A 24,639-nucleotide genomic window follows, 5' to 3' on the forward strand; every position below is an offset into this window, starting at 1 on the left:
TCTCTCTCTCTCTCAACTCCCATTCCCTTCCTCTGGGATCTGAGCTGCTTTGCCGGAACCCCCAATCCTAGAAAACACCACTCTCTCACAGCTCACAGGGAATTTCCTCCACCCCAGTGTGCCTCCAATTGCCATCCACCACCGGCCAATCTTCCCTCAAGGTCCTCTCTCAGTGACTCCTTCTCACATGCAGAGCCGTGATCTCTTTCCCATTTCCTCGAAATCCTAGCACTAGGTCTTGGCTCGCTCCCGTCCCTGGGAACCGGGTTCCCCACTAAGAACCATGGACCCCCATGGTGAAGACGTTCCCTCTGGGTACTCCACATCTACTCTCTCTCTCTCTCTCTCCCTCTCTCTCTCTCTCTCTCTCTCTCTCGACGACCTGATATTTTGGGGACACTCACCATATCTCTCCTCAGGTCAGGCCTCACCATGGGAGTTGGACCATCCCAAATTCCTTCAGACTCCCCATTGGGATGTCTCCTGGCCAACCTTGGGCCCCTCTACCTAACACCTGATCTTAAGCCACAAAAGCTCATTTTTCTCTGTAGTCAGGCCTGGCCTCAATACCCATTAGACAGTGCCTCCAAATGGCCACTTAATGGCACTTTCAATCCCAATATTTTAAGGGACTTACACAATTTCCATGAGCATGCTGGTAAATAGAAGGAAATACCCTATACCCAATCCTTTTCCTTTCTCCACACTAAACCCTCCTTCTGCACTTCCTGTTCCCTTGCACAGATGCTATTAGCCTCTAAACCAGTTTCTGAATCAACCAATTCCTCTCCCGAACCTCCTCCTTCCCCATGTAAGCAGACTTCTTGTGCTGCTCAGGCTGCCTGTCTCTTCCTATCTCCCTGAAGGACTTTTCCATCATGGTGCCACACCAACCACTCCTTGCCAACTCTGGCCTAATGGCAATTCCGGCTCCGGGGAGCTCATGTTCCCTCCCTGTGGACTGAGACCAAACCCGGAGTTTATTCAGGTACACGTCATGCTATGTTGTGGGAGTCCTGTTTGATTATGGCATCTGATGACTGCTTCTCTTTCCGCCCCCTGTCTAATGCCCCTTTTTTTCCTGAGACAGTGGCTGGAGAATGGAGATTTCATGTTGCTGAAAGTGTTCCAGTACCAGTCAATGGGAGCGACCTAGAGACACAGGTGATGGCTAATCCCAAAGGTGTGTGTCATGCCTCCAGGCTCTGCCTTCCCCTCCTTACTTAAGATGTCAGGACACCTTTTCTTCTTCCTCCACGGTCTCACCATGTGTCCTTTGTCTCTGTCTGCCTTTCCCTCCCTGGGCTTACTGGGAACCTGCCTCCCATGAAAAACTTGTAGCATGGTACCTTATGACTTAAGTTATTCCAACTAGTTTGCCAGGCTTCTCGGTCTAAAGTAACTTTAAATCAGCTGCTTTACAAAAAGTGCTTACAAAAAAAAACTGCAGCTGCCACGCTAATGCCCCAACTCCGCTCCCTCAAGGGGAGGAGGGAAAGCAAATAGGCAAGTTCATGTATGGTGGGAACGCCTGCCATAGCTAAGAGAATCCATAGGCCAACCCAACACACATCCTAGGCCACCAGTGCACATGGCAATGGCTGCGGCCCGCTGCCACTTCCCCTAGAATAAACGTGCATAAAGTACACAGGAAGGGGGGAGGGGCGACAGGATGCAGGATCAGACCTAGACAGACAGGGTCGTTTGTCCCGGGTGTATGTGGTGGTTGGGGGGGGAATGGCGCCTTGCGCAAGCCCTGCTGCTAGCTCCACCTCACACCTTGGGGCACCAGGCCCAGCCCTTGTAAGCCAATTGTTAGCTCAAGGTTATAGTCCCAGAAAAAGCACATACTGTGGTCTCTAAACTTCTCATTTAAAACTTTCTATACTTTCGGCCTCGACATAAATTTTTCCCTCCAAATATTAACACTAGTTGTCCTGTATGGTAATGTTACTGGCCTGGGATGCCCTCTAAATGCCCTTCTCTAACTTTACAGGTGATTTATTCCTTTGTTAAAAAGGTAGCCTTTATTAAAGAGGCTGCCTGCTGCTAGCTAAAAGACAGGATCCTAGCACTTTGTTCTTTCTAGATGGGACCTGCACCTTCCAGTTTTCTGGCTTGTAGATGTTGGAAGCTTTGTACTGAGGCCTGGCCGCAGTATGCCTTGGGTGACCAAGAGAAGTGGCCATCACAGGGTTCCTTAAATTACAATACCATACTCCAATTAGACCTTTTCTATAAAAGGGAAAAAAGTGAACTGAGTTCCCCTATACAAATTTCTACCTTCTAAGCCACCCCAATATTCAGAAACTCCTAATGGGTACTTCCCCCTTCAACAGGTAGTGGTAGGAAGAGGGCGAGTCTATGTCTCCTTCCAGCTATCAGATGTAAGGGAAATTAAAAAACATCTAGACAGCTGTACTGATGCCCAAACAAATACATTCAAGCCTTTATCTCTGTGATCCAAACCTTTCATTAGACATGAAAGGATATTATGCTTCTACTAGACCAGACTCTTGTCTCATTAGAAAAGCAATGGGTTCTGGCCCAGGCCACTCAGGCTAAAAATGATTACCATTTACAATGAGCCCCAATACTAGTGGCACCTGGAAATGAGGGAATAAATGTGCCTATCTACAGGGGCACAGGCAGTCCCTTTAACAGATCCACACCAAAAGGGGCTGATGATATGGCTCAAGCAGTAGAGTGCCACTTTGCAGGCATAAAGCCCTGAGTTCAAATCCAGTACAGCCAAAGGCAAAAAAAGATATTTGGGGCTGAGGAAGTAGCTCAGTGGGAGAATGTCTGCCCAGCATGTGCAAAGCCCTGGGTTCAATCCCCCAGCATTGCTAAATCAAAAAAAATGATAAAGATAAGTGGTATTAATATCACTTCAGCCATCTCATAGTGGAAGAAAGTAGTTTAACCTAGACCAGATCCCTCATTCTTCAAGTGAGGAAACTGAGGCCCAGAACAGTTCAGAGACCTGCTCTCCAGAGTGTCAGGTGTCAATGTGAAATAACAACTTTACAGCAACACCCTGAAGAAAATCCCCTTACCTTTCTACAGCATCTTAAGGATGCTATCAGAAAGCATACCACGGTGGACCCAGAGTCACAGATGAGAGAGGTTCTCCTCAAAGATAAATTTCTAACAGTCAGCCCCAGATATTTGTGGAAAACTCAGTCTGTGGCTTAAAGAGAAAAGTCATTGGATCAACTAATACAACTAGCCATGTCTGTATACTAAGAGACATGACCTCATTGCTACCCCCACCTGACTGGGGCCTACATCTCGAGTTTGCTACCATGGTGGACAGGAGGCCACCTCCTATGGATTGATGGGTCCCAGCCTCCTGTCCATGCTCCACTTCTTGGCATCGATGTTGAGGAGCCTCATGGTAGCCGTTGTGGCAGAAAAAACAAAAGATCATTTTCCAGCTAGACAGTGGAGCTCATTTCTCTGTCTTACCGTTCTCTCCTGGTCCCCAGTCCAATGACAAGTTTATCATTCAGGGCAAATCTGGCCAGCCCCTAGTGCACTATTTTACCTAGCCTCTGACCTGCTCTTGGGGAGACCTCCTCTTCTGTCACTCTTTCCTCATAGTTCCTGAAACTCCAGTGCCTCTGCTGAGATGAGATTTACTATCTCAACTAAATGCTCAAATTCTCCTCCCCCCAGGCAGCTAGCTCTGCTGCCCCCTCCTTCAGGAACAAATAGATTCCACAGTGTGCAAATAGGAGGGATAAGGACAAGCCATCAAAGGGTTTAGTATGTTATATAAAGGTCTGAGTAAGTTTTAAAAGTGTATAATAAAAAGCTTCGATGTGTAATTAAGTTAAAGTTGAGTATAATCTAAGAGTTGCCTAAAAGATTTTTAGGGTCATGTCAAACTAAAATCAAGTCCTCTATGTCTATAAAATAACAAGGTTATCTTAATATTGTTCTTCTCTGAGTAACATCTACAAAAAATGATTACAGAGAAAGATTTTATCAAAGAAATTATCTGTGTTTTCTGCTGATCTTGTCAAGCTTTAAGTACTACTAAATCAGAGTTCACTTACATATTTGGTTATGTGTCTTAAATAAAAACCTTATAACAGTGTTGTGTCTATATTTTATCTAAATATGGTACAAACATTTACAAAATTATATAAAAAATGAGCTAGAGCTCTCTTTTATCCAAGAGTGTTACATTCAAATCCTGACAGTCCCTGCCTCCCACAGGTCACCTACCTAGGTGTGGCCTTAAAGGGACAGACTCACTCCTTGAGTCATGAATGCATCAACCCAATCTTCCATTTCCCTCTCCCCCCACCCCCATACCATAAGGCAGCTTAGAGCTTTCCTGGGAGTTACAGGATTTTGCAGAATTTAGATCCCTAGGTATGCAGTGCCTTAGCAAAACACCTTTTATGCTCCTCCTAATATTCCTGTTTGGGTCTTAAATAATGTATGGCCACCCATTTCTCTCAGAAAATTTGACTCCAACAGACCCTGCTCCTCTGGCTGACTACCTGCCTTACCTTAACCTTCTCAGGGAACTTCTCAGAGAGCATGCAGACCAGATCCTGCCCACCCTATAACAATTTCTGTTAAACCAGGGCATCTTGTTCTCTTAAAGGATCTTCTACCCTCTCCATTGGGACTTCGGTGGATCAGCCCTCATCTGGTCATTCTCATGATACCCACTGCTGTCAAGCTCAATGGGCTCCCCCAGTGGCAGCACTTCTCAAGGAACAGTTAGAAAAATGGAGAAGGGAGTTGGAAGACTCTTGGAATTGTCTAGGGAAGAACATTTCACAGTGGTTCTCCTGGCCAATGCCCATCCTAATGCCTGTGTTCTTGCTCTCCTATTCTTAAGCTTCCTCCCTTGTATCACACTGCATGTCTGCAACTGCTAATCAAAAGTTTAACCAGTTGTACCTCCAGGGATACCAACCTCTCCAAAACTGTCTGGAGAACTGCTCTGAGGGCCCCTACCAGGATGCCACAAGTCTGAGGATCTTGCCCCATACAGTGCCCCCCTGCCAGCAGGAAGTATCTAAAGAGATCGATGCTTCACCACAATTCCTGATTCTCAGCCCCTACCCTCCTTATTATTAAAGAAAAAATGTGGGAATGATAGAACAATAATGTCGCCATTTATAAATCAGCTGCCATTTTATCCTCAGACCTCACTTGAGAAACTTCCAAGGACAGCCCTGCCCTTAACAAATGCCCACGCTCTAAGACAGCCCCACCCCTACCAGAGACTACCGTACATGCACTAACTTCCTTAACCTCCCCCTTCTATAAAAGCCACCCCTTGCCCAGAATCGCTGCTGCACCATCTTTTCCCTGTCCAGCCTGGCAGTTTAGGCCTGCCATTAAACTTTACTCTATGGACGTGAGACTTTTCTTGTGAGCTTTCTTTGTGAGTGGTGTTTTTCCTAACAATAGCTTACAGATGTTTAATAAATCTGTCATTTCAAATTTCTATCATTGCCACATATCATTTTTTTCAAGTTGTTCTTAGGTAAGTATTATACCTCCATGAGAAAGTTCATTTTGGATGCAAATTTGAGGCCAACTTGGGACACACAGTGAGTTCAGAATAGCCTGAGATATATAGGGAGTCTCTGTCTCAAAAAAACAAAAACAAGCCAGGCACTGGTGGCTTACATCCATAAGCTTAGCTACTCAGGAGGGAGAGATCAGGAGGATCGCGGTTTGAAGCCAGCCAGGGCAAAAACAGTTCACAAGACCTTATCTTGAAAAACCTCATCACAGAAAAGGACTGGTAGAGTGGCTCAAGGTATAGATGCTGAGTGCAAGCCCTAGTATCACAAAATTTTTAAAAAAGCAAAAAAAATTGTAATGTGATATGAAATATCTAGGTTTTCTTTCAATGATAAAATCGAAAGTATTGCTAACCTTACTGAGGCTTATGAACTATGTTCAGGATTGAAAAAAAATGCTTAGTTTCAGTTAGAGGTAATTGATGGGGTGTTCATAGAGTGTTAGCCTCAAAAAATGACACCGTGGCATACTGAATATTTTAAGCTAAAAGAATCTGAGAAAACAGCAGAAGCAGGAGGATCACTGTTACCTTCCCCCACCCTTCTTTCCTAAAAAAGTCATAAAAACCAGGAAGGATTTTCTTTTTTCTTTTCTTTTTTTCAGTACTGGGGTTTGAACTCAGGGACTACACCTTAAGCCACCAGCCCCTTTCTTGTGATGGGCTTTTTTGAGATAGGGTCTCACAAACTATTTGCCCAGGCTGGCTTTGAACCTTGATCCTCTTGATCTCTGCCTCCTGAGTAGCTAAGATTAAAGCCACTGTTGTCTAGCTGGCCTTGAAGGATTTTCTGACCTTCCTCTGAGGCAGGTCATAAGACTCTCAAGTAAGAGGTGCCCTTCCCATACCTGGGGGAAAGGAAAATACAGGGACACAAAGAGAACACAGAACCAAATAGGCCTTGATAAGTTTCTCCCCGTTTATTATATTTAGCTCATATTCCCCTCTGCCCATCTCATTTCTCCTTGACTCTCCATTCTTTATCAAACCCAGTATATAAAAAACACTTAGTTTTAACGTTTCTTCAACTTGTCATTTCCTTATGAAGATTTCTGTGTAATATAAAATTTGTATTAAATAAAATTACATACATTTCTCTTGTTAAGTATAAGTGCCTCATGTTAAGTGCCTCAACATGATATAGGATGGGTAGGATGAAAGATATTTTTCCTCCCCTAAATTAGTAAAATTTAAAATGTAATCATACACCCACCCCCATACAAATTCACAAATTTCCTGGATCCTATTTATAGGGCCTTTGGGATTTGTGGAACCCAGCTAAAGAACTGAGCTAAACAAGTAAAATAATGAAATATTTAACAAAAATCTCATGGTATGGTCAATTTAAGGGGAAAATTTTAGCAATAATTTCAAACTTAGAGAAATAAAAAGTTTATTTTAAAAAGGCTTAAGCTGGGTGTGGTTGTATGCACTTATAATCCCAGCATTTAAGAACCTGAGACAAGCTGCAAGTTCAAGGCCATCCTGTCTCAAAGTAAATAAATAAATAAATAAATATGTATGTATATGTATATAATATGTATATGTATATACATATATGTGAATTAAAGTGCAATATATTTGCATATTGTAAGAATTTTTGTAAATGCCACAATGTACCCCCACCCAGCACAACAATAAAAGTTAAGATACATAAATTGTATAATATTCAAGTAACTATCAGTTCTTGAGGGTTTTTAAATCTTATGCTTTAGTTAAGATAAATCACATGGCACAAAAATCAAAACTATGTAACGGACAAATTCTCAGCAATTCGAATAGCTATGTTCCTTATAAAATTACTGTGAGCATTGAATTAGCAAATACTGAACCATTACTTCTAAGGGAAATACAGATCAGGTTCCTGTATGCCTCTGAACACCAAATACTTGTCACCTGGTCAATACACATTATTACATTATTTTACAATATTCTTTTGTTGTTGTTGTTCTTGGTGGGACTGGGCTTGAACTCAGTCCCACCCTCAGTCAGTGCTTGCAAAACAGGCACTCTACTGCTTGAGCCATGCCTCCAGTTCAATACACGTTATTTTATGTGTATTTCTGTGTAAAGACAACCTTAATAAATATTGGTGATTCCCTCACATTGAACTAACAGCCAACAACATTGTAACTCCTACCCGGGCCAAATTGATCTAACACATATATTTTCTCCCTTAAGCACATCACAAGCTTCTTATACCTAGGAACACTAGACAGCACTTCAGCACTATTCCTTCCATGTCATTAAGTAACTCCAGTTTGTCCCCACCAAAAAAGGAATGCTTGATTCCAATGTGAGAGCTGAAACAAGAAGGCAACCTCATATTGTGTGAGAACATTTGGAGATTCAAATTTTTTGCTGTTTTGTGCATGTATGCAAATAATTGCAAAAGCTGTATTAAACTGATAGTAATTTGGAGGGTTAAAGATAAATTAATAAGTTTATGAAATTAATGAATTATAAGGATCATTCTCTCTCTCTGCATAAAAGAAACTGAAAAATCTCTATCCACTGCTTTCCCCATAGGCTTAGATCTCTCCTTAGAAATAAACACTGTTACTAGTTTCTTGTATCTTTCCAGAATTTCTTATGCACATATAGGCAAATTTTAAATATATTACATTTTAGCACTAATTTCAAATAGAAATTGTATAAACTTGAACGATAGTATATGTACGTATATATGTAAAAGCACTCCAAAGATTTTGTATATATATGGAATTTACCAATTCCTAGACAGCAAAAATGTTGTGTTCTATACAATACCTAGTAGCCATTATTAAACAACTCAAAGGCACATTCAAGATGATACTGTGACTAACACTATTTGTAACTGAGAGTAGTCTTAAGAGGAATATCTATAAAAGGCTAAAGTGCCATTCTCTTATCCAATTACATCAGTAATATCTTTAAATCAATGATAGTTCTCTTAGCTGTTTCTTCTGGAATTTTCCTTCAGGTTTGAAATATATTTGTATTGTCACTTTGACAATGGTTGTATAAAGTATCTATAGACTTACTGTTATGGTAAATTGAGGTTTCACATCTCTTGCAACAACTCCCCATTTCTCCACTTCTATTCTCAAAGTATAATTAGTGATACAGAAATCAGTAAATAGTGGTTGAATTTTGATTCTATTAATCACAGCTGAACTGCTTCCTTTTTTGCTTTTTCCACAATTGTTAATGAAAACTATAAATGCACTTAATGTGTAGCATAATATCATAAATTTAATATACTATCTTTAGGTAGTAAAGTGGTTTTTCTGCCAACACTGATATTTGTTGTGATCTTGGGAAATCAACTTTGCCTGAATCTGTTTTCTGGAGGAGGAAGAGTAAGAGGAGGAAGGAGAAGAGGAGGAAGAGAGGGAGTGAGAGGAGGAGGAACAAAAGAAAAAAGCAGGGGTAATATCTGCATCTTCCTGACAAGGTTCTTACAAGGAGCAAAGAATAAGACTGAATTTGAAAGCCTTTGTAAACTTTAAATATGAGAGAAATATATGGCAAAATAGCTATCAGACCAAAGTTTTCACTATTTTTTTATCCTGAAAAATGGTTCTAGTCATTTTTCTCCCAAGTGGGTGAATTTGGGGAAATCTTTTCATATACGAAGTAGTCATTTCCTTCATAGCAAAGACATATCAAACTCTGAAAAGTTTTGTTTATACTACTAACAATTTATTTGGATAACAATATGTAAAATTAGCAGCTTGTACTACTGGACAATCTCCAACTGCAACACGATCTGATTTTATTTTGTTTTTAAATGAAACATAGATTACTTTCAAAGCTATCCTTTGTTCCATAGTGATAACACAGTATAAAGTATGTCCCGCATCATGCCTGTAATCCCAACACTTGGAAGGTTAATGCAGAAGAATTCTGGGTTCAAAGACAGCCTGGGCTTCATAGCAAGAACCTGTCTTTAAAAACCAAACCAAACCAACCAAACAAACAAAAAACTAAGGAGACTGCGAGGGTAACTGGTTTCTTAAAGACACAAGAGACTGGAAGGTAGGAATATGTGGCAAATTTGATAACAAAATCAAAAGTCAGAAAACAATCAGAAATGAGTAGGATTTATTAAATGGTGGCTGGGAATACTTTGGTCCCTGAGGGAACACTTTGCACATGCAAGTCATCATCCCCTGACAGCATGTGGTTTTTACACAGCGGTGTGGCCTTCCTGTGTGTACATTCCCAACGTGCCTTGCGCAGCAGTTGGCGGGAAAAGTGACCTCGCCTAGGGGTCAAAAGGCTACTGTTGCGCTCCCAGCGCGACCGTTGAAGGAAAGCGCATGCGCACAGGGCAAAGCACGTGCGGCATCTCGCAGCTTCTCCGGTCGCCGGCCCCTCAGACGTTAAGTAATATATATATGTTATTTGTTTTTTGTTTTGTTTTTTGACTTTTTAATCTCTTTTCTGTCGCGTCCCGCCCACTTTTAAGTTTTTTTAAGTCTTAATGGCGGAACATTTTAGGAAATATCTATTATTTCTCACAGTTCCAGAGATAAACCGTTAATGCAGGCCGCTTGCCCAGGCTTTATTAGAATAAACGTAAACGTCTCTAGTAAATAGACCCTTCTTTGACGTGTGGCTTTTTTTCTGTGAATTTTTTCTAGTTGAATTGTCTAAGAAAAATGAAATTGGGACCAAAAAAAGAAATTTATATCATTATTCCAAGGTTATAATTGGAAAATCAGAATCAGGCATAAAAACTATATTTTTGGTTGCTCTCTGTTCTACAAAGGGGACACTGGAGCCATGCTGAAGGAAAGTCACCTGATTGGCATATTTTGAAACTGTTTTAAATTAAAAGACATTAAAGAGCTTGCAGGGGACGTTTTTCATTACTTAATGCCTACCTGGACAATGCCTTAAAATGACAGGGGGGGAGGGGAAAGGGTGTGGGTGCGCATGGGAGGCAGAGGCGAGGGTCGTGCCAGCTCGCCCTCCCTCCTTTCCTTCCCTTGTTCCTTCCCAGCTCTCTCCCTCCTCCTTCCCTTTCTCTCTCCCTTTCCTCCTTCCCTCCCTCGATCTTTTCCTCCTTTCCTCTTTCCCTCCCTCCCTTTTTCCTTCCCTCTCTCTTTACCTCCCTCTTTCCCCCTTTCTTTCCCTCCCTCTCCTTCCTCCCTCCCTCTCCCCCCTTCTTTCTCCTCCTCCTCTCTCCCCCCTCTTCCCCCACTTTCCCCTGACTCCCTCACTCTCTGTCTCTCTTTCCTTCTCCCTCCCTCCCTCCCTCTTCCTCTGTCTCTGTGGAAGATGGTGTGAAACCAGGACCTTAGTAAAACAGCAATGTGGGCCTTTATGGTGTTTGAGGATTCTGTTGTAAGTAAAGAAATTCTCAAATTTATTCTGATGAAATTCTAGAACACTAAAGAACAAAATAAGATATGAAGTTAAACCTTGTATTTGTATCCCAAGGTGGAATTAGAATATTTTATCAGAAGATGGCCACTGCACAGATGCAGAGGACTTCCATGGTATGATTTCTTGTAATTTAATTCTTAGATTTTTTTTTTTTTTTTTTTGTGGTACTGGAGCTTGAACTCAGGGCCTACACCTTGAGCCACTCCACCAGCCCTTTTTTGTGAAGGGTTTTTTTGAGATAGGGTCTCCCAAACTATTTGCCCAGGCTGGCTTTGAACCTCAATCCTTCCGATCTCTGCCTCCTGTGTACCTAGGATTACAAGTGTGAGCCACCAGAACCTGGCTTAATTCTTTGATTTCTTGAAGGTCCAATTACTCTAATTTTTGAAAGTTAAAATCAGCCAGGGCGCAGTTGGCTCATGCCTGTAAATTGTAGCCACTTGGGAGGTAGAGATCAGGAGAATCACAATTGGAGGCCAACCCTGGGAAAAGTTTGTGAGACTCCCCCCGCCCATCTCAACCAATAGTTTGGTGCAGGAAGTATAAATAGGTGACTCTCCATCCAGGCTGTCCCAAGCAAAAAGTGAAACCAAAAATAACCAGAGCATAAAGGGTTGGAGGAGTGGCTCAAGTGGTAGAGCACCTGCCTTGAAACCTGAAGCCTTGAGTTCAAAGCCAAATAGTTGGAAAAAAAAAAAAAATCAGGTTTAATGACATGGGACACTCTGTGTTTTGTTTTGTTTATTAAAAAGGTGTTTGGTAAACTTTTTTTTTTTTTGCAGCACTGTAGTCACTCTGCCAGCCCTGTTTTGCATTTTGTTTGTTTTGCAGCTATTCCATCTGCCCATAGCTGTTTTCCCTGTTGAGTATTTCTGAGATTGGGTTTCTCAAACTGTTTGCCCAGGCTTGCTTCAAACCTCGATCCTCCTGATCTCTGCCTCTTGAGTAGCTAGGATTACAGGTGTGAGTCACTTGTGCCCTGCTAAACTATTTTGAATTAATGGGGTGCTGTGCTGGATGTTTGGTGAATTAAATTGCTGGTTCAGACTTAATTTACATTAGGTGTTAATGTATGCTGTTCCATTGCTTTGATGAAATTTTTCACAACATCCACCCCTAGAAAAATGTCTGTGACTCAGAGACAAAGACAAAATTGTCATTTTTGCATAGGATCTTGCTTAATAGTTAATCTGTGTTAAACCTATTCGGTGACTAAAGAGAAAACCAGTGTGATCTATCCATGTATTGCACATTTACAGTTAATCTGCAAGGAGATTCTTAAGCACTTTTTGTGCACTGTCTTTAGGCTATTTATCCTAGTAACATCCTCACATGTTACAAGCTGCTCTGGCTTTCCCTGGATTACTAACCAGTATGGGTTGGAATTCTTTGGGAGAGTACCAAGCTTTTGCAAAACTGGATCTGCTTTATTTATTTATTCACTTACTTACTTTTGGAAACTTTATTTTTAATCGGTGTAAATAAGATGTTTTAATTTCCCTCAAATTTTAGAGTGCATTGGTATTTCCCAGTAAGATATCATCTGAGCAGCAGTCTTTGGTATTAGTGAAGAGACTTCTGGCAGTTTCAGTATCGTGCATCACATATTTGAGAGGAATATTTCCAGAATGTGCTTATGGAACAAGATATCTAGATGGTAATGTAATATTTAAGACATTAAAATTTTTTGGCTTACTCTTAAACTATAACTTTTGCCTTAGAGATTGCATTTTTGATAGTAGCTTTATTAATACAATTCACATATCTGACAATTCACTCACTTAAAGTATGAAATCCAATGATTTTTAGTATATTTGAGAGTTATGCACTATCACTAAAATTAAAAAAAAATTTCATCACCCCAAAAGAAGTCCCATACACATTAAGTCACTGTCTGCTCCTCTTCCCAACTTTCCATTCCTGGGGCAAACATCAATGTGCTTTTTCTTTGTATGGATTTCTCTATTCTGGACATTTCATATAAAAGAAATCATACAATATGTGGTTCTTTGTGACTGTCTTTTTTCACTTAGCATAATGTTTTTGAGGTTCCTACAGGTAGCATAATTAGTACCTACCCCTTTTCACTGCTGAATAATGTTACGTTGTATAGATATACTCAACAGTTGATTGAACATTTGGATTGTTTCCTCTAACTGTTACATATAATACCACATTCATGTTCAAGTTTTTATTTGGGCATCTAATTTTTTTTTTTTTGTGGTCCTGGGGTTGAACCCAGGGTCCTACAAATACTAGGCAAGTGCTCCACCACTTGAGCCACTCCTCCAGCCTAAATGTTTTTTTTTTTATATATTCATTCAATACCTTTGAAAGCACTTAATTATAAAATTTTCCCTCAGTTTCTCAAGTATAATTTCACTTGACATTCCGCTTCTAATGATTAAAAATTAGATTAAAACATTATAACTTTGTGCAGTGTAAGTATATATTCTTGTGCTGTTTCAAAGAAAATATGGCTAGAGGTGTGACTTAAGAGGTAGAGTGCCTGCCTAGCAAGTGCAAAACTCTGAGTTCAGACCCCAGTTCCACCAAAAAAAAAAAAAAAAAGCGAAAATGCAGCCAATTAATACTACAATAACAACTTATTTCTCAACACATAATATATGCATAATATTGTGTACCAACTATGTACTGGGAAATATGTTAAACACTGTTATGTATATTATTTTGTTAATATATATTATAGTCTAAAGTATTATACCTATTTTTCAAATGAACAACCTGAAGTAGAGGGATGCTCTCAATCCTTTCCACTGTTGTTACATGTTGCTTCTTTGCAGAGTTCTTTGTCTTTGATAACTAGTGAACTTTTTGCCCTGTTACAAGTATTTCCGTGGGATAAGGGTCCATAGCAAATATTCTAACATTCTTGGATATCAATAATATGAAAGCATTATAAATATAATTTTCTATATTCTATAATTTTTGAGAATGACAGGAGGCAGAGGTGGGAAGATTGGTCTGAGGCTAGCTCAGACAAAAGTGCAAGACCCTATCTGAAAAACAATCTAAAAGCAAAAGGACTTGGGGAGGGGGGCATTGCCCAAGAGATAAGCATAAGGTTTTGACTTCAATCCCTTGTGCTGCCAAAAATAAATAAATACATAAGTGGAAAATTGTCTACCCATCAACTTAAATCTTAATCAGAATGGTGGAATTTTATAATAAGGCATTTTATAATGTAAAGAGTATTTTCTATAACCTTTCTTTACTTATATTAATAATATCAATCATTTGGAAATTCATTGCCATTAATAATATACCTGCAATACATAGCTGAAGAAAATCAACTTCATTTAAAATGTCTATTTGTTTACTGTTCTTAAGTAACTATATTTCATCATTCTTGGGTTTAGATCTGTGTGTCAAAATTTTGAGAGAAGATAAAAATTGTCCAGGTTCTACCCAGCTAGTGAAATGGTAAGTAAAAAAATATCCAAAGATAGAAAATTATTATTTTCCTAAATCACTTTTTTTGTACATTGGATACCTTTTAATATGTAACCAAAGTTTAGTGATTCACCTTTTAGCACTGGGTACCATTTTTGTAGATATATGAATTTATGCATTTAAATTATCCTTTCTTTCATGCCCCATGTAACTAGCTTCATTTTGCTATTATTGCTCCCCTCAAATAGCCATCAGATACTTTATATTTTTCCTTTTATTCTGCATCATTTTTTTCTGCCACATTGTTCTTATGTTTTATCTTGTTTTATTTTAAGCTAGTTAAAATGAAGGGTGCTTTAATTTTTAAAAAAGTATTATTTTGTAATAAGTAATATGGAAATTTATGAAAAGTATTTTTTTGGAAATGTATTCAGTCTAAAAATGAACCTTTGATTTTTTATTTTTTTAGGATGCTAGGCTGCTATGATGCTTTACAGAAAAAATATGTAAGTCTTTCAGTATCCCTTTCTCCTTTTTGCTCTACTTTATATTAAACAACTCTAACAAGAACCAGCATGTAGGGCTGGGATGTAGCTCAGTGGTACAGCGCTTGCCTAGCATGTGTGAGGCCCTGGGTTTGATCTCAGCACCAAAAAAGAACCAGCATGTAGTAAAACTTTAAATTAACTTGGACATAGGACCATCTGAGTTACTCAAAAGTCTGAGTATTTGAATATTGTAAAGACCAATCTTCAACTTATTTAAAACTAATAGAATCAATCTTAAGCAAATTTTGCTAAGCTAATTTTAGTTAATTAACAATCACTAGCATTAATAGCACGTGCTAATTTACAAGAAATTAATGGATTAAAAAAATCTTTTAGCATAGTTCATTCACTAGTTTTACATGCATTCTACAGGGCCTCACACTTGCTAGATAGGCACTCTTACCACTTGAGCCACTCAGCCAGCCCTATATTTTATGTTAGGTTTTTTTGAGATAGGGTCTCCTGAGCTGTTTGCCTAGGGCTGGCTTCAAATCACAATCTTCTTAATCTCTGTTGCTAGAATTATAGGTGTGAGCCACCGGCACCCAGCTTGCTCTGGTTATTTTGGAGATAGGGTCTTACTTTTTGCCCAGGCCAGCCTGAACCATGATCCTCCCTATCTCACCCTATCATGTAGCTAGGATAACAGGAGTAAACCACAGTCCCAGGCTAGTGGTTGAGACGGGGTCTTCCTAACTTTTGCCCAGGTTAGATTCCCAATCTCACCCTCCCAAATAGCTAGGATTATAGGTATAAACAACCTGTGCCCAAGTAAATTATTTCTTAATTTCCGTTCAAAAATAAATTTCCTTGGGCTGGGTTTGTAGCTCAGTAACAGAGTGTCTAACATGGGCAAGTCCCTGAGTTCAGTTCTCAGCATGGTAAAAATCAATTTCCAGCCAGGTGCTGGTGGCTCACATCTGTAATCCTAGCTACTCAGGAGGCAGAGATCAGGAGGATTGTGGTTTGAAGCCAGCCCCAGGCAAATAATTCTGTGAGACACTATCTCAAAAATACCTAACACAAAAAATAGCTGGTGGAGTAGCTCAAGGTGTAGGCTCTGAGTTCAAACCCCAGTACCACAAAAAAAAAAAAATCAATTCACATATAGTTTATGTTAAATTGTCACAATTTCTGAAATAGTGGGAATTAAGATTTTATAATAGATTATAAGCCTTCTTGCACACTTACCATCATATTTTGCAACATATATGAAGTCTGAGCCAGATACTGGTGGTTCATGCCTATAATCCTAGCTATAGGATCAGGAGGATCAAAGTTCGAAGCCAACCCTGGGTAAATAGTTCCCAAGACCCTATTTTGAAAATACCCAACACAAAAAAGGGCTGGTGGAGTGACTCAAGCGGTAGAGCACCTGTCTAGCAAGCGTGAGGTCCTGAGTTCAAATTCCAGTACCACTCCAAAATAATATAGGCCCAGTGTGGTGGTACTTGCTTGTGTTCCTAGCACCTGGGAGACTGGGGCAAGTTCAAGGCTAGCCTGGGCTACATAATGAATTCTAGGCTACATAGCAAGACCCTGTCTCAAAAAACAAAAAAAATTATCTGGGCACTGGACCTGAGTTCAGGCCCCAGCCCTAGTACCGAAAAAAAAAAAAAATCAGCTCTTGCAAAATTGTGAGAAAGATGAATTTTATCTTTTGTCCTAAATTTTCTCATTAAGGCAGTGTAAATATTGAGTACCTGCTACGTGCTATGTGCACATATTCTAGGTAGGAGCAAGGGTATACTAACAGTGATCAGCAAAATAAAGAGGTTCTTTTTTTTTTTTTTTGGTAGTACTGGAATTTGAACTCAGGGTCTCACACTTGCTAGGCAGGCACTCTATAGCTTGAGCCACTCCAACAATCCTTTTTTTGTTGGGTATTTTTGATACAGGGTCTTGCGAACTATTTGCCCTGGCTGGCCTTGAACCTTGATCCTCCTGATCACTACCTCCTTGGGTAGCTAGTATTACAGGCGTGGACCACAACTCCTGGCTGGAAGCTCTTTTCTATAGTAGGAAAACATTAAAAAAAAAAAAAAAGCATTGATTTTGGAAGAGAATATTCTGAGCAGAGTAGCAAAGAGTTGTGGCGGAGTTTGGAGAATTCCTGGAACAAAAACAAAGCAATATGACTGGAGAGCAATTGTGCTATGGGGATAAATGGCATGTAATAAATCTGGGGAATGAGGCAGGGCCAGAGCACTCAGTGCTGTGTAGGTATTATTTGAATTTTGTTTCAGGTGTTAAAAAAAAAAAAAGCGTTTTGAAGGTTTTAAGTAAAAATGTAATACCACTTCATTAATATTTAAATTTTGTTAAAAAAATCACTCTTCCTGCTCTTTAGAGAATATACTATAAAAAGAGAATAAGCCATTGCTGTAATATTTGTAAGAAATAGTGGTGGCTTAGACAAGGATGGCAAGGAAGAGATTCAGGATAGATTTGGGATCAGAACTAATTAGATTTATTAGTGGATTGGTTGTGAAATAGAAGGAAAAGATCAGAATAAAGGATGACTAGATATTTTTGGCAGATCACTTAAGTGAATGGTATCTACAGTTTTCTGTTCCCATAGTCTCCAAGGCCTCTTTCTCTTTATTTAAATGCATAGGGCTCTGGGCGCTCTACTTTTTTTCTTTTTCAAAATCAGCACTCATATTGGTAAGGTTTAATGTGTTATTTCACAGTATATATTTTCCTTGTAACTGGCAGTAATGTCAATGAAATAAAATGCTGACACAAATTTAAAACCTTCAGTAAGCCAACCAGAAGTAGATATTTGGAGGAATAGGAAGCATGTATAAAGTATTGCATTATAGGCATGATATAAAGTCTATTGTCTACAGTTGTTACTAGGAATAAATGTTGAAGCAGAACAAAGAATTTTTTTTTTTTTTTTAGTGGTACTGGGTTTGAACTCAGGGCTTCACACTTGCTAGGCAGGTGCTCTGCTGCTTAAGCCGTGCCCTTAGCCCAAATTGTTTTGTTTAGCTGGGGATTGAATCCAGGGCATGTGCTCTATTGCTGAGCTATACTCCCAGCCCCTGAAATGGTATAAAAAATTTTTATGATCCACCATGAAAAACTATTTTATAGAATACAAGTAAGATTTTTGTTTTTTGTTGTATTTCAGCTAAGGATGGTCGTTCTAGCTGTAAGTATTTTTAAATTGTATGTTTTTTTGAAAGACTGTCAAATTTGGCCTAGTTTCATTAAATGACACTAAAACCATGCCACTTTAGTCAAACAACTAATCAATAGGAAAAATAATAAACTAATATTTGGGGGATCATTTTGGTTTTTGTTTTGTTTTGCTGAGTTTACTTAATACTTTAGTCTATACATTCAATTTAGTTCTTAATTTCAACTTACTTAATTATAAATTATTTTTGAATAGGTATACACCAATCCAGAAGACCCTCAGGTAAGTGTGCTTGACTTAGTAGAGAAACGTAATTCTTCTTATATCTGAAAATAGCACAAAATTATTTTAATATTTTACTTTTGCTTTAATCAACACACTTTAATACACACGTTTGAACCTTGTAAAACTCTTCTGAGATGATGCAGGGCTTGTATTGTTATGTTTAAAAAGATAAATACACTTACATTTGAGGTCATGTGACTGATCCTAGCCCACAAAGCTTATTAACTGTTAGAAATAATCTAAATTGCCTGACTTCTGGTTCATTACAATATTCTTTATCTGGAATTATGAAAGGACTTGAGTTTCAGGAATTTATGCTCCTTAAACTTTGAATATTTATTCCAATCGAGTCACATCCACCTATTCATCTCACAAAGGAGAGGAGTTGGGCACTGGTGGCTCACATCTGTAATCCTAGCTACTTGGGAGGCATAGATCAGTAGATCCAGGGTTGAAGCCAGCCAGGCAAATAGAGCTCCAGACCCTATCTTGAAAATATCCAACACACAAACACACACACACATAGCTGCTTATTCTATATTAAGCTTTGTTCTTTGGGACTTTGTGTGGGCAGTATCCCTTATTATCACAACCTTCATGAAGTAATTATAGTTACCATCTCCACTTTACAGATTAGGAAATCTAAATATAAGGTTTCTTACCTAAGGCCATGTGGCAGACTAGAAAGAACCAGAATTTGAAGGTAGGAAGGCCAGCTCACCATTTTGATACTAATCATTACACTACAGGTGTTATAACTCAGTAATGAAGAAGCAGACTTAAACTGATCTTTAAAAAAAGTTGATCTCTATCCCTATGTGAGCACTGACATGTAAAGAAAGCAAAGTATTCAAAGCTTTAGGAGGGCTGGAGTTGTGTCTTTTCTTTGATACTCATGCTGGCAATTAATGCTTAATATGCCCAAAGTTGCAAAGCAGATTATTCAGGCAAGGCTATGAATTAATTGATTGTTCAGAAAATGTTTATTATGTATGTTTTATAGATGTGCATTTTTCTATCAGTAAATGAACAGTCTTACTGAGATGCATTACCAATATTTATTGACTATTTACTGTTTCAGGAACTTTATTAAAGGCTCTATAAATAATCCCATTTGATAAATATTTAGAATCACCAATAACATAGGTACTGTCTTCAATCCCTTTTCTAGTGAGGGAAACTAAAGACTTAGAAGGCTTAAATGGCTTGCCTGTGGTTACAGTACACCAAAGATTTAAACCCTGTAATTTTAAAGCCTGTAATCCCAGTGCTTTGGGAATCAGAGGCAGGAGGATTACAAATTGGAGGCCAGCCTTGGCTAAGTAACAAAATTCTATCTCAAAAAAATAAGAAAACTAAACTAAATTGAAAACAAATCCTGAGTTTAGTGTTTGTGTTAATTTTCTATTGCTGTAATTGAATACCAGAGACTGGTTAATTTATTCAGTCCATGGTTCTAGAAGCTAGGATCTAACATTGAGGGGCCAAATCTAATGAGGGCTTTCCTACCGGTAGGGACTTTCTAGAAGAGTCCTGAGGTGTCACAGGACATCAAATGGTGAGAGGAGTGCATGCAAGAGGTAGAGCCAAATGGGCTTTTATTATAGACCCACTCTGAAGATAACCCATTAACCCATTAATCCATTAATCCATGAATGAATTAATCCATTGGATGCCTTATGACCTAATACCTTATAGGTCTCTCCTGAGAGATTACCTAGCAAGCATAAGGCTTTGAGTTCACACCCAGTACTGCCAAAATACAAACAAACAAACAAAAACCAAAACAAAACCAAAGTTTCTCCTCATCTTACCTCTTAATACCTTACAATGGGGCTTAAATTTCAACTTGAGTTTTGGTAGGGACATTCAAAACATAGTAGTGTCTTAATGTTATGTGCTGCTATAACAATACCTGAGACTGGGAAATTTATAACGAGAGATTTATTTCTTACAGTTCTGGAGACTGGGAAGTCCAAGATCTAGGGTCAACAGCATCTAGGGTCTTCTTGTTCCATCCTCCCATGGTGGAAGATGGAAGGGAAAGAGAGAGGGGAAGGAGAGGGAGAGGGGATGGGAGGAAGAGGTGGAGAGGAGTCAAATTCATCCTTTTATCAAGAACCCACTATCATGATAACTAACCACTCCTGTGGTAACAGCATTAATCCATTCATGAGGACATTGCCCTCTTGACCTAATTACCTCTTTTTTTTTTAACCTAGGGCCTTCTGTGTTCTATGCAAATGTTCTACCACTTGAGCCACATCCCCAGCCCCCTTCCCCTTTTTTAAAAATAGAATCTCTAATTTTGCTGGAACTGCCCTTGCTTCCTAAGTAGATGGGATTACAGGGTGTGCCACCATATCTGCTCTAATTACTTCTTAAAGGTACCCTTTAACACTGTTGCATTAACTTTGGGATGACACATTCAAAATACAGCATTTAGCCACTCTACTGAGGTATGGTTCCTTCCTTCCTTGCCTTCTGAAGAGTTCCTAACATTTAGTGTACATAACACACATTGAAATGAGTCAGAGAATAAATATCTCTCTCATGACAGAAGCCCCAAATCCCAGCCCATTGGAATTGATTATGAGCCCTTGAAAACTTCAGTGGACCAACATGGATATCAGAAAAACTATTGACTAAATGTTAAGAGTCATGCAAAAGCAGCATATAGCTGTTTAGAAGCCAGAAATATATTGTTAATTACATAACTGCAATGTTTTCTATTTAAGACAATTTCAGAATGTTACCAGTTTAAGTTCAAGTACACCAAAAATGGACCAATCATGGACTTTATGAGGTATTGTTCTAGTTTTCTTTTTATATTATGAGTTACCACTTATTCATTAATGCTGTTTAGCTAAACTTCAGGATTAATTCTGAAACTTCTCAAATCCCCAATCAGCAATAAAGATTTGGCTGTACAAAATGGAATAGTTTAGAATAGTTGTAAGAGAGGATTATGTGGCTAATTACATACTATTTTAATTGTGGAAAATGATTTGAATAATTAAAATATAATTAAAATCCATCATTCATTTCCTTTAAACATCTTATGTAAAATGCATTTTAGCTGGACATGCTGGTGCATACCTGTAATTCCAGCTCCTTGGGAGATGGAAACAGGATGATCTTGAGTTTGAGGCCAGCCTAAGGCAAAGTTAGCAACAAGACATTATATCAAAAACAAAATAAAAAATAAATATTAAATGTATTCATAAAATTAAGATTTGATTTACAATATTAATAGTGATGTTAAAGTTTTATAATAGTGATATTAAAATACATTTTATATTAACTTTCATCCTAGTAACCAAATGCTAGAAAAATAATCTGGAATAGTTAAAATGTGAAGTTATGATATTAGAAACCACAGCCTTTATGAAAGAAATTAATATTTAATTCTCTTTTAGTAAAAATCAAAGCAATGAATCTAGCACGTCATCTGCTGATACCAAGAAAGCAAGTATTCTCCTCATTCGCAAGATTTATATTCTAATGCAGAATCTGGGACCTTTGCCTAATGATGTTTGTTTGACCATGAAACTTTTTTACTATGATGAAGGTACTATTGCAGTATGTCCTGTTTTCGTTCCTACCTGAATGTTATACCATTCTTGAAACAGTTTCCATTCCAATTGTTTTCAGCATCTACATTATTATGTATTTTTTGACGTTATAAGTTCTGTATTTAATATCAGGAAAGAAAGATTTGGAAAAATAGGCTTTAAAATATACACTTCTCCAGTGATACGAACCTATGCATAATTAAAGAAATGAAACAGTGAGATACAGTTTTCACTTACCAGATTGGTAAAATTTGTAAATCCATCATTGTAAATCTCATCATTCTTGAGTGAATGTGTAATGCAACATTTTTAAAGGATAATTTGGTAGTATCAAACATTTAAATTTTAATCCTATAACTAGAAAAATATTTTGAGAATATACTTGCACAAGTATGCAAGATTGTTTATAAGAATTTTCACTGTAACATCGGCTAAAATAGGAACAAACTGGAAACAACTTGAGTGTCCTTGCTTGAGAAGTGAGTAAATTGTCATGCATCTATATAATAGAATACTGTGCAAGCTGTTAAAAATTAAATTGTGTTAAGAACAGCTAGGTTCACAATGGTATAATCTCATTTGTGTTTTTTATGGACATACATAGTTCTTAAACCTATATAAACTATGAAACATTGTATCTTTTGTTATATGCATGTTTTCTAGAAGAACATAAAGCAATGACAATAACAACAACTAAACTGGGTGCCGGTGGCTCCTGCCTGTAATCCTAGGTAATCGGGAAGCAGGGATCAGGAGGATCGCAGTTCAAAGCCAGCCCAGGCAAATGTTGTGAGCTCCTATCTTGAAAATACTCAACACAATAAAGGGCTGGTGGACTGGCTCAAGTAATAGAGTACCTGCCCAGCAAGAGTGAGGCCCTGAGTTCAAACCCCAGTCCTGCCAAAAAATAAAATAAAATAACAACAATTAACATTTACCAAATATTTACTGTGTACTAGTTATGTTATGAACACTTTACAATGCTTTAATTTTATATCCATAGTAATCTTACAAGGGTAGGTACTATTATTTTTCCCATTTAACAAATAAGGAAACCAAATCAAGAATTTGTCTAAGGTAATGCAACCAGTCAAAAAATTGAGATTACCTTTAGGAAATAAAATGGTTATTGGGAAATAGTAGGTGGGTGATTTTGAGTTTTCAGTGTATGCCTCTTTATACTGTTTGAAATTTGTCTGCATCCATTTTTATAACAGTAATACACAGTTCCTTCAGTTTTATGAATAGGACAGTTTATACTTACTTTTTTGCAGTTACACCCCCAGAATACCAGCCTCCTGGTTTTAAGGATGGTGATTGTGAAGGAGTAATATTTGAAGGAGACCCTATGTACTTAAATGTGGGAGAAGTCCCAACACCTTTTCATACCTTCAAAGTAAAAGTGACCACTGAGAAAGAACGAATGGAAAACATTGATTCAACTATATTATCACCAAAACAATTAAAAACACCACTTCAGAAAATCCTAATGGACAAAGATGATGTAGAAGATGAAAATTACATAAGTGTGAGTGTATTTTAAGAGTTACAAAACTAGTTACAAGTTGTATGTACAGTAATAACAAATGTTGACCTAATTCTGAAGACATTTAATAATTCTTCTAAACATCTGAATAAATACTGTACCATAATCATAAGCTCAAGGCTGGAGGGTACCTTAAGGAAAGTCTAGGCCTATGGTTTTACATTGTTTTTTACTTTAAACCAAAATTATACTCAGAATAAATAAGTTATTTTGTGTAGTAATTCTAAGATCATTTTTATATTTAGCAAGCATAAGATAGTTGTAGTTTTTTATTTATCCTTCACAATTAAAAAACTTGTTCATAAATACTTCTACCTATTTGTTTTAATTTGTTTTTGAAATATGCCCATTTTTTTCTTCACATAATTGCATAGGATGATTTTGACTTTGAAACTAAAATGGGAGAGCAGAAAAAAAACTTAGGAACTTCTGAAATGAGAGGTAAGAAGTTAACAAAAATGTAAATTAACTACCAATTCAATTTTATGTCATTTTAGCATATTTTTTTCTTTTACAGAATCAAATTTAGTATGTGAAGAATATGAAATTATGAGGTGTAAAGAAAGTCCAAATATTTCAGTTGCTCATTCTCAGGTATAAACTTGAAAGTTCTAACGTGTGTGTGTGTGTGTGTGTGTGTGTGTGTGCGTGACAATACTGAAGTTTGAACTCAGCACTTTGCCACCTGAGTCATGCCTCCAGCTTAATTGTTCTTTAAAAAAACAGTTGCTTACATGCTTGTTTGTTTATTTCTCAGATTTTCTTATTATGGGTCTTTTAGAATAAAATGAAGTATTTAGAATGCTTATTGGTAGCAAAAACTGACATATGTTGAAAAGTTTTGAGTATGTTACTATGGATTTGTTTAGTAATAAACCCAAATACTATTTATAGAATCTCATATAATTTCATAGCTATAATAGATAGAATCTTACACAATTTATTCTGCCCTGCTTTATATTTACAAATGTAGCATATAATACATTTTTGTGGCCTTGGAGCATAACATGTTTAATTTTGTTTTCCGTATGCAATACAACTAAATTCTTAAATAACAGATTTAGGTAATACGAATTTGGGAATAATGGGATTGACAATTGATTGTTCACCTTCCTTTACCTATCCCCTTTCTAAAATGGGAGTGAGCTCAAATTCATATCTTCTGGAAAGGTAGTGCCCATGATCGT

The 24,639-nt window shown here is 37.9% G+C and overlaps 2 protein-coding genes across 2 annotated transcripts in view; both read left to right on the forward strand.

The window, feature by feature from the left end:
- Positions 1-4,104, forward strand: part of Ctss (cathepsin S) — a 33,059-nt gene extending 28,955 nt beyond the window's left edge. The window contains exon 8 of the mRNA XM_074048182.1: positions 1,091-4,104. Coding sequence (XP_073904283.1) covers positions 1,091-1,121 — 31 coding nt within the window. The 3' untranslated portion in view covers positions 1,122-4,104. The remainder of the gene's footprint in view (positions 1-1,090) is intronic.
- Positions 15-24,639, forward strand: part of Hormad1 (HORMA domain containing 1) — a 30,957-nt gene continuing 6,332 nt past the window's right edge. The window contains exons 1-13 of the mRNA XM_020155750.2: positions 15-988; positions 1,091-1,183; positions 10,991-11,049; positions 12,449-12,593; positions 14,317-14,380; positions 14,820-14,856; positions 18,038-18,058; positions 18,302-18,328; positions 21,070-21,137; positions 21,751-21,902; positions 23,181-23,434; positions 23,827-23,893; positions 23,970-24,046. Coding sequence (XP_020011339.1) covers positions 1,168-1,183; positions 10,991-11,049; positions 12,449-12,593; positions 14,317-14,380; positions 14,820-14,856; positions 18,038-18,058; positions 18,302-18,328; positions 21,070-21,137; positions 21,751-21,902; positions 23,181-23,434; positions 23,827-23,893; positions 23,970-24,046 — 987 coding nt within the window. The 5' untranslated portion in view covers positions 15-988; positions 1,091-1,167. The remainder of the gene's footprint in view (positions 989-1,090; positions 1,184-10,990; positions 11,050-12,448; positions 12,594-14,316; positions 14,381-14,819; positions 14,857-18,037; positions 18,059-18,301; positions 18,329-21,069; positions 21,138-21,750; positions 21,903-23,180; positions 23,435-23,826; positions 23,894-23,969; positions 24,047-24,639) is intronic.

This window comes from Castor canadensis, chromosome 11 (genome assembly GCF_047511655.1).
Source record: "Castor canadensis chromosome 11, mCasCan1.hap1v2, whole genome shotgun sequence".
Lineage (NCBI taxonomy): Eukaryota > Metazoa > Chordata > Mammalia > Rodentia > Castoridae > Castor > Castor canadensis.